At 38.1% G+C, this 10,557-nt stretch overlaps 1 protein-coding gene across 1 annotated transcript; it reads left to right on the top strand.

The window, feature by feature from the left end:
• The first annotated feature begins 16 nt into the window (after positions 1-16).
• Positions 17-10,237, top strand: LOC103703941 (putative E3 ubiquitin-protein ligase XBOS34). Its single transcript, XM_008787019.6, has 9 exons — positions 17-651; positions 762-876; positions 3,267-3,347; positions 3,447-3,535; positions 3,639-3,730; positions 3,919-4,000; positions 7,102-7,204; positions 8,609-8,694; positions 9,117-10,237. The coding sequence occupies exons 1-9, from the start codon at positions 550-552 to the stop codon at positions 9,927-9,929; spliced, it is 1,563 nt and encodes a 520-aa protein (XP_008785241.4). The 5' UTR covers positions 17-549; the 3' UTR covers positions 9,930-10,237.
• Positions 10,238-10,557: the final 320 nt, after the last annotated feature.

Raw genomic sequence — 10,557 nt, 5'->3', positions numbered from 1 at the left:
CCAAAAGAACCGCGTTTCGAAAAAAACTGAAAGGTCAAAACTCAAAAGAATAGACTTATCGCACCGTTGGACTCGCTTCCGGGGAGGAGACCGATCGCTTCATCTCTAAGGAACGATGTCTCCGTTTCTTCCTCCCCAATTTCCTCCGTCACCCAAAATATAAGTCCATCCGTTTCGTTTCGAAGTGCGTTCGAATCTTTCGAAGTTGCAAGGAATTTCGACGTTCTGATTCCTCCGGAATCCCTAGAGAGGGACCTATCTGCTGAATTTTTGCGGAAAAGCGTTCCAATTTTGAGACTGCGGTGCTCTCTTGGAAGCGGAGAGGATCTATCGAAGAAAGTTCGAATCTTTCGCAGCTTCGAGGAACTTTTGGCTTCTGATTCCTTAACCCCAGCGGACGGTCCAATTTGCTGAATCTTGGAAGGGCGCAAAGATCTAAATTAGGGATTTTGGAGCGGTTATTTTGCTACTGATAGCCTTGGGAGCGCCCACTCCTGGGGTTTCTCTCTTGTTTTGGTGCATAATTAAGGTTCTCGAGGAAAATTATTGATGGGAGCGCAGCAATCCAAGGATGAGCTGCTCTACCAGCAGGTCAATTATGGCAACATTGAAGGGATCAGGGCTCTTCGCAACCAAGGTGCCGGATTGGAGGTAAGCTTACTCGTATTTTCTATTGGAGGACTTGGATGTTGGATTCTTTGATATTTTTGGAATTATGGGTGGCGTTAGTTCTGGATTGGATGATGGAATCTTTTTTGCAGTGGATAGACAAAGAAGGGAAGACCCCGTTGATCCTTGCATGCATGAGGCATGATCTCTTGCATGTTGCAAAAGCGCTAATCGAGATGGGTGCCAATGTGAATGCTTATCGGCCTGGTAAGAGACTTATTCTCGTTCTCACTTTGTGATTCTATGGCCATTTACTTCTGGGTTGATGGATTGACAACTTCAAGAAGAAGGGACATACATGCATCGGTTTCACTATTGTAGTGTAGAGGAAATAGTTGAATGCTTGTGAATCATTTTGCCTTGAACTCATTTTTCATGGTCTAGCATTGGTACGAGATGTCGAACATGTTGGTTAGATTTATACAACTATTGAGAAATTCATTGAGGCAAATTAGTGACCGAAGCTATTTTGAATTATAGGTGCAAGATAAAAACGATTGATATTCTATGGTCCTCGTGATTGGAAAATAAGAAATTAAATTATTTTCCATTAAGTGTGCTTGGTGTCTAAGATGTGCATGTGACTTTTCTATGCTTGAGGAAAATAAAGTAACTTTCGAATTGCTTGACTTTTTTTAGCTCATACAAGTAGATGGAGTGCAACTTAGAGTTAGTCTAAGGTGATTGGGTTGATGTTTGGTTGTTGGGACGAGGTTTAACATTTTGTGAGTTCAAGGATATTGTTAAGTACTAACCTAATTTAAAGAAAAATAGGGATTTAGTATGTAGTATGTAAAGTGTTCTAGATGAATCTAAGGTGCATAGCCGAATGGTGTTCATGTTTGAGCGGGAAGGCCTTGGCCTGCTGTGTTGAGGAGTGACTGTTATATATACATATATTGATAGAACCAAACAGGGCTAGAGGTGATTTTTTTTTTTTTGGGATTGTATGCTTCCTCTTTTTTTGCTGCATGCATATTTAAACTTGCAGGTTCAACCACTGGTCAGATTCCAGGGGCTAGCCAGCACAACAATGATGATTGATTGAGTGAGCGGTGCTTGATAGGTTGAGTGAAGTCAAACATGCAAGTTGGATGTCAAAGGCAGATTATCATGACGGATTGGATTGTCTGGGGGAAGCTGCCAAAGTGCAATGGAAGAAACTCTTGCACAATGAATCATCAAGACGTGATATACCTGCTTGAATCTGAGGAGCTAGCGGATCTGGTGGAGAATGGCTATGCTGAGATGGTCGATGAGCTAGAGTGCCAATGCTCTCTCAACCATAGGAGGTGTTGCAATAAAACTGGAAGGACAAAGTAGCCTGGTCCTAGATCTACGAAGCAGTGGATGAGGTTGTCGACAAGATCTCAAGGTTGAAACAGCAAAAAGCCTGAAATTATCTGGAGAAGATGAATGACGAGATCCAGGGAGGAAGAAGAGAAGCCAGATTGGTTCATGAAAATGGTGACCACTGCAGTTGTGCATGTGAATCATCTAGTAATTATGAGAAGATGCATTTTATCCTTATATTTTCCTTGTTGATGATGAATGTGATTCTATAAATTATGCATGCATTAAGACTGGGAGTAATGCATGACAGCTTGGTTGACAAGATCAAGGATCCTATTGCAGAAGGTCGATGTGTTGTGGTTGGAAAACCTCTTTAAATGAAGAGGCATGCATCCAAAGTGTTTTCAACATGAAAGACATGAGAAGATTTAGTGTACGTGATCAGGATAAGCTGGGGAACGAGACACTGGATCAAGTCAAAAGTTTGGTTGCACAACATTCGTGTTATATCAGAGGTGGACAGCTGTTAAAAGAAGTTTCTGAAGTTTTCAGAAGCATGGATGGCGCAGATTCTTTCATGAGACAATCGCTGGTTCAGTATTATGTGATGAAAATAGCACTGCCCATATTACCATACGATGGAATTGATCATCCGAATTAAGGAGGATGTTGGAATTTAGTCTGGACTTACCTAAGTTGCTTTGGTTAGAGTATAATTGTCTAGTTAAAGTTTATTGTCTTATGAAATTTTGGACTTTGTTTCGTAAGAAACATAGGGGATGAAAGTACATGAAGTGTTTAGTTGAATTCAGAAAAATGCACAGCTAGATGGTGATAGAAATGAGCATAGCTGGAGAGAAATTTTTGTGGATTCTTATTCTCTAGGCTTTGTCTCTCTCCCTTCTGTTCTGTCCATGCATATTTGAACCTTGGGGTTCAACATAACTTTGCCTAAGGTTTATTTTTTCTATGTAAATATTAGACATATACTTAGGTGCTTTCTCTATATGTTATCTATGCTTTAATTATATGAAAACATTATGCCACAAATCTAGTCTATTGACATTAGGAAAGCTAAAGATCCACTTTATGGAGTTTTTTTTTTTTTTAACTCTGTATGTTAAGGCATTAAGCCAGCCTGTTAGCAGATAGGTTCTGACTCTGACACCTTATTATATTTTAAGAGTGTATTTAGTGGTTCTGCTTCAGCAAAACATTGTACTCATATATGATTATTTAGTTATGGAACAGTTGATCATTTGTCATGGGGCATAAAAGTCTTGTGCTTCTTTTGTGCACTGTAGGGTCTCATGCAGGAACACCACTGCATCATGCTGCAAAAAAAGGCCTCGAGCAAACTGTTCATTTACTTCTCTCTCATGGAGGTATATCTAGTTAAACATTATGTTTAAATTTTTCTATAGCAAACTTGCGTTATCTGCTGATTCTTTGTGATACTGAATCCCTGCTTAACCTTTTTTCAGCAAATCCTTTCATCATGAATGATGATTGTCACAGTGCACTTGATTTGGCTAGAGAGAAGGGGCACTGCAATGTTGTCCGTGCCATTGAGGTATGCTTGGTAGACACTTTTTGAATTTTAACCTAGGTGTACGGTATCATTCATTCTCTTGTTTTATGCTGTTTATACATTATATGTGGTATCTTGTGTTCAGAGTCGAATATGCCTTTTCTCTGGCTGGCTGCGGGAGCATTATGGGCCGGGCTTTTTGGAAGCATTTGCTCGACAGCTGATGTCAAGAAAAATGTCTGTACATATTTCAATTATATATTTTAAGTTTCCTTTTTGAATGCGATCTATTTTTAATTTAAAAATTGTAGACAGCTGTCCAGATTTTGGACTGTGTTAACTTACAGTTTACATTGTATTTGAATTTTTTGCTTCCGTTGAAAGGCTCAACATACATGCTGATCATAATTGCATTTATTTTACAGTTGGGCTGTGGTTTTACCTTGCGATTCCCGTAATCCGACAAGGCCTCTGAAGTTTGAGTTAGCTATATATCCTGACCTGCAGGTATAACAAAGAAGCACCAGCTTATGATTTACTTTTCATCATTTCATATTGTAAACGATGTTCTTCTTTCTTTATCTGATAAATGTTCTTCTATTATAACTACTCATGATTTTACCATCTAGGGTTAGCTCCTCATTGCCTGAGAATTAGCAAACAAAACGTTGCAATTTTAGGTTTGTACTCAAGGTATGCATGAAAAAGGAAGCAAATATACCCCAATGAAACTTGTTGTGTAAACATAAATTATAAAATGATAAATTTCCATTTATCTTGTTAAATTACATGCATCCATGAGCACCTTTGTTTAGTTACTATAGTGGATGTGCCTGATATTATTGTTTGTTGCATGGAATAAAAGGTATATTATGTTTGAGAGTTTGAATTATTTAATTTTAGAGGGAGGGTTTGGTTTCTCACCCATTTTTATGGCGAACCATGTTAGGCTCTATTTATACGTTTTAGTGAGTACCCCTACCAAAGTCTGTAAGTGATTGTTTATTTTCCTAAAACATCTTTCTATTAAAATATATGATCAGTTCCAACTTGCAAGAAACTTGGTTTTGGGTTTAAGAAAAGCATATCTAGTATAATTGATCTCAGTGAACTAGAACTTGTTCTGGTTTTGTTTTACACCATTTCATTATTACAGAAGGACCTGTTTACTGCTATATGTGCAAAAGAACCTACATGTAAAGGGGTTTATGCCTAAGGAATTTTTTTTTAACTTATAGTACACATGCATGACTTGATCAGCATTATCCAATAAATGACACCTATTGGAATAAGTCCTCACTGTCACACTTTAGTTTAACTAGAACTATACCAAAGTTTAACTATTTTTTTATGAAATCATAGCTGAAGCATCACTAGTACATGATGCCATATCATAGTTAATGTATTCAGAACTTCTTCAATCTGATAGTCTAGTGCTATTGTGAGGTTCCTTGCCACCATTTTGCTTGGGAAAAAATTCTAGTAATCGTATAAGTACATGAGAAGATAAATAGCTTAGTAGCATGCATGCCACTTTGATGATGTGACGATAGCTTAGTAGCACCGGTCCTATTGGTTCTGTCTAGTGCATCTTGAAACATTTTTTTCCTTTGTGGTTTTGGTTTAATATATGGACGACTGGAAATTTTACGCCTTTATTGACGTAAAAGAGGACATTATTTTAAATTTATTTGGTGATGGAAAAGGGGTGCCTTTCTACCTTGTCATTTCTAATGCATTGTACATATCTTCCACATACATAGGGGGATGGAAAGAGGAATTACAATTTAAAAGTTTATCTGCCACTAAAAAAGAAAGAAGAGGAGTATACGTTAATCTTTGTTAGAGAAGAAGTGGGTTGTTATTTTGTTTTTGCTGGGTGTTTGTGCAAAATTAACTCCAAAATTTAAGTAATGCAGAAAATTCTATCCTGAAATTGCTTTAAGCATTTTGCGCATTTGAGCGCGTGTCTCTCAAGTTAGCTGCTTCACACATTTTCTATGAGCTTACATATTGATCCTCTGCTTATGCTTATTATTTTATCTTTCAAGGGTAGCAAAACATTGTCGATCCCCTTGGTTAGCATTGTTCAGATCATTTAACCATCCTCTCGTAAGCACTGAAATTCGGTTCAGGACCATTTAATGCAGTATTATTCAAGGCCTAATTTGTTCGTGGTTGATGACTGAGATGACTATGTTAGTCCATACTTGCAACTTTATCTCACAACTTAGAAAGTTGAATATCAAAAAATGGAATTGAAAAACAATGGACTTCTGAAAAAAGAGGAGATTTTCTGTGATTTTAAATGAAAGGGATTAGAAAGAAATGTTGAATCTGATACAGGAATATTAAAGCACAAGGAGGTCTTCTATAAGCTGGATATTCTGTGTTGAAGAAGGTAACAAGACTAAATTCCTTATTGCAACTATTAAGGAAGAGAAATTAAACTTTATCAGGAGATGAAATTGTGGATTGGAAATGCAGTGGGGAGGAAGGAGATCTAGGATATTGCCTTTTGAATAGGTGAAAAGTTTCAGCAATGTGCTTGAAATGCAGATAATTCATTGGACTTGCTGGGAAGAGGGGGGGGGGGGGGGAATTCAACTCTTAGGGAAATTCCATTGTTGGAATCTCATTTGCTTGATTTTCTGTTTGTTCTTAACATCAACTTCTTGAAGGAAAGTGGACTTCTGTTGGAGTTTTGTTTAATCTTATCTTCTATATAAAATTTGGACATGGATCAACATATGCTTCAGCTAGGTAAATTAACTTTTGCAAGTCCAAGCATTTCAAACCTACAAATGAAACTTCTTATGAAGAAATATGCAAAGGTTTTAGGACCATCAAGTTAGACTGAGTATAGGTCCACTGGCAGCAGCTTCTCGTTTACTATGATCACAAAAATAATAGAAGCCTCGATTCCAGCAAGGTAGCAAGGCATCTCACAATAGCACTACTAGACTATCAGGTTCTTTTTGTTGCCTGGATTTTAGTGATATTATAAGTTGGAGAATTGTTCTTTTTATTGCCAAATACTCTAAGAGAGATGCTGTGTGGCAGAATCAACCACTATGTATGGAACAAAATTTTCTATCCAAATCTTAAGTGTTGTTTGTCTGTATAGTATGCTATAATGAGATTGGCCCTGTTGTCTCTGTTTGGCTAGAATTAGCTAATTAAGTCTTGAGTTCAGGATGTTCTCAAAATCATATTTGCATTTTTGGGGGGTCTCTCAGTATTCTTGTGGTTCAGTTTGCATTTTTTCCTCCTTAAAAAACTAGAATGTGTAATTCTGTAGTATTGCTCGTCGTTTGTGGTTCAATCCTAAGAAGAAGCTGATGTAGGATAAGAGCAGAGTCAGAATGCCTTAAGAGTAACTGTTCGTAAATTGATGTGTGACTCAACTTTGCTTGATACTGGACCACGTATAGCTCACAAAATTTTCACTTGATGTTTAATTTGCATGAGTTCAACATGTGCAACTCATTTTCCGCAACTGACTTTTTCTTTTGTTTGTCCATATTAATTTTTTCTACATTTACGACAGGATATGCAATGACTTAAACAATTAATGTTCCATTGCTAAGGTTTTTATTGGCAAACAGGTTGCGAAGCCACGCATCGTTATTTCACTTTGGAAAGCTCATATCGAAGAACCAAAGTTTAACCAGCCAGATCCTTCTGTGGTTGTTGTTGACAAGGCCACTAGTATGTCTCTACATTAAACTTGTTGTTTTTCTTAAATTTTGCTAAATGATGCCCCAAGGTTGTCATAGGCAGCAGCCTGGTCGCCTGGGCAGCCCCATTGCACAGGCACCTGCCCGCTAGGTGAGGTGGCGATCTGGGCAGTGGGCACCTAGGTTGGTGCCTAGGCAGGCACTTCACTGGCTATGTGCTGTTTCTTTACACAGTGGGCTCCTATTTATGTTATTATTTATCACTTTAAATTTCAGCTATCTTTCTTCACATATTTGCTATCTAGTAAACCTTGGAGGTATTTATTAGTGTCTTTCAAAGACTCTGGATCATCGTCATCCATATTTGGTGTTCATCATCCATCCTGTGACAGCCGTCCAGCAATCTGCCCTTTGTTAGCTATTTTGGTGTTCATAACATGTTCCTGAAGATATTAAACGATACTAGATCATGTTATGAATAGCTTAGGTGGTTAACAACGTACATTTATGAAGATGATTTTTTTTTCAAGCGTTCTCTTTGAACCAAATATATAATTTGAACCAAATATATGCATTTAAAATGGGTGAAAAGTACATCCCACCCATTCCCCTCTTCCTACCCTAGAGATATTTCTACTTGAACTTATTCAGGGCCGCTATCCATCCCCTCTCCTCTGTTGTAAGTGCAATATGTCTGTTCTATACTGGTTGCTTGCATTAGTTTATGTCACCAAAGATGCAAATCTTCTGATATACAATTATTGTGTAGGTAGTCGTGATAGGATTCCATCAAGTTGTTGGTGGTAGACTGTAAAATGAATTTATTAATAAATCTTAGAGAAGGTAGTTGGGCAAATTTGTGAAGTTGAACAATGAGTCCTATCCGGCTGATTATACCCTCCTTGACAATAATCCTGTTCTTAGCAGGATTTTCTTGCAACGTATCTTAACCTATCTCCATCTGTAACTAGTATGATATATTTTTCTTAGTCTTCATGACTTGAATGTAGCGTAACACTAGGTACCCCAATTGTTTTCATGAGGGCATGCTCTATTTAGTGCTTTTCAGACCTGCCAGTTTCAATATGTGAAATTTAAAGAGTCACCACTTATCTTGCTTTCATTGTATATGCAACTTAGTTTATAATTTTTTTTTATTTCATATACTTCCTTTTTGGCAGAAACATTGACTATTAAGCTTGAGGTTGGCTAAACCTTTCCTCTGCAAATATAAGAGTTGCTACTAACAGTCATTAGTTGTGATTTCTTTAATAATACCATTATAACAGAGAATAAGGCTAGATAAAGCCCAGAGGACCTTTCTTTACTGTTTTTTAGCACTAATTCTGAATTTGGTTTGTTATTCTGGTTAAAGTTGTCTGCAATTTAGTGACATTTGGGTTCTTCTGAACCTTAATTTGCTCTTTCTTCACAGGAACACGGTACAAGTTTTTATCAGCAAATGAAGGTGACAAGCAACAACTACAGTGGTTCTATAATGCATGCCGAGGAATTCCTCAGGTAATTACATCTTGTGATTGTTCTGCTAAGGATACAAGTGAATGATAGTGTAAGAATCTAATAGGAATTTCAGGAGGGCAATTCTGGTACAGACCAAGAATTAGTATTACTGGATGCTTTTGTCTCCAATTAAATTCTGGCATAAAGTGTAAATTCATTATGTGATGGACTTTGTTCCAACTAAGCTTGCGAGAATAGAGAGAACATATGGGGACTAAGAACTAATCTTGGAATTTCATTCAGAACCAGAAAATATGTTGCAAATAGGGTATGTAGGTAGGGGTTGGCTTGAAGCTTCTCTAGTCACTGCTGATTGATTGCTTCCATAATAAGGTCTTTAAAAGGTTTATTCTTTTTCTGTTACATTTTAGTAGCATTACTACCTTTACTTTGCTTGATGTTCAGCAAAATTTTTTTTGCAGATGAATAATAACATTCCAGTAACACCAGTAGGTGGACCCATGCCGCCCCCATCACAAATAAGCTCATATGCATCAGCAGCATTAACAGGCACACATACATCGAACCAGGAAGATGTAGAGTTAGCCATGGCCATTAATGCCTCTATTCAGTCAGCTATAGCAGAGGGAGTGCCTGATGTCCAAACAGTTACTCAGACCAGCAACACTAATGGCTGGGGGAGTGCATCTGATAGTTCTACTCACAATGGCTGGGGTTCACCAGATGCTGCTGCACCTTCAAAAATGAATGCCCAAGCACATCTGAACGAGCCAAATACCAGTGCATACAATGGATGGGCTGCTCCTGAAGTTAGTCCAAGTAATGGTGCATCACAGCCTACTACCAGCCAACCTGACACTCCAATTATGGTTCCATCAAATGAGACACCTCCCACAGTTTTGGTTCCTTCTGCTCCACCAATTGTTGAGGAGATATTTTATGATGGACCCATTCACTATCCGTCGATAGATGCCAGTCCTGTTGATATAAGCATGCCAACTGTAGAGATAAAACCTGCAACTAACGAAGTTAAAGAAGATCGTGCAAGTACTTCAAGCTTTTCCAAACCTGGGAACAGTGAAGTTAAAGAAGGCAATGATAGTACTTCTGGGTTTTGTGTTATTTGTTTGGATGCCCCAGCGGAGGGGGCATGCATTCCGTGCGGCCACATGGCTGGATGTATGCCATGCTTGAAGGAGATCAAAACGAAGAATTGGGGATGCCCTGTTTGCCGTGCCAAAATAGATCAGGTCATAAAGCTCTATGCCGTTTGACTGGTCAATCTGGAGCTGAACAGTTGATGAGGATGACAGATCTTGGGTGCTGTCATGATGTCCTAAATTTTGTGACCCTATGAATAAGTCAATGACATCTATGGATTGTTCTTGAATTTCCAGTGAAGGTCAAGATATAGTAATATAATTTGTATATGCTGCAGTTTCTGTCAGTAAGAAGATTGTGTTGGTGTCATGCATTCATGTGCCTGAAGTAAGGTAATGTTGTATATAAACAGTCTGTAATGTTGTTATTGTGGACAACATTAATGACGGAGTCTTATTGTTCCAAAAAGACAATTGTATTACATGCGTGCCTCACCTTTGCTACAAAGTGATTGCTGAAATGTATTAGCAATTGGTATGCTGCATTCTGGAGGCAAAAGGTGAGAAGTTGTGTGCAATATTCAACTGAGACTCCATCTTTACTCTTTATCTTTAATTTTGTAGGCATGCTCTATGATCTTATAATCAAGTCCTCTTCACAAGTGTCTCTTGTTCTAGTTGTCTGGTGAATAAGAAATGAATGGCCGAAATTTGTTGCTATCTTTCCTCTCTTTTGTGCCAGATGTGCCTGCACTTGTCCCTGTTTGGTCATGGAGCGATCTTGTTTAGCTCGGTAGCTGGC

Source organism: Phoenix dactylifera, chromosome 6 (genome assembly GCF_051530095.1).
Source record: "Phoenix dactylifera cultivar Ajwa chromosome 6, Ajwa_hap1_PhDact_Kaust_v1.1, whole genome shotgun sequence".
NCBI classification, from domain to species: domain Eukaryota; kingdom Viridiplantae; phylum Streptophyta; class Magnoliopsida; order Arecales; family Arecaceae; genus Phoenix; species Phoenix dactylifera.
This window is presented reverse-complemented; position numbering and strand designations above follow the sequence as displayed.

What these genes read in the sequence shown, in the direction of transcription:
- LOC103703941 (XM_008787019.6), top strand. Translation starts at nt 550, where the DNA reads ATGGGAGCGCAGCAATCCAAGGATGAGCTGCTCTACCAGCAGGTCAAT. An exon ending in TTTACTTCTCTCTCATGGAG is followed by an intron (nt 3,348 to 3,446) that starts GTATATCTAGTT and finishes ACCTTTTTTCAG; the next exon opens with CAAATCCTTTCATCATGAAT. An exon ending in CATGCCGAGGAATTCCTCAG is followed by an intron (nt 8,695 to 9,116) that starts GTAATTACATCT and finishes TTTTTTTTGCAG; the next exon opens with ATGAATAATAACATTCCAGT.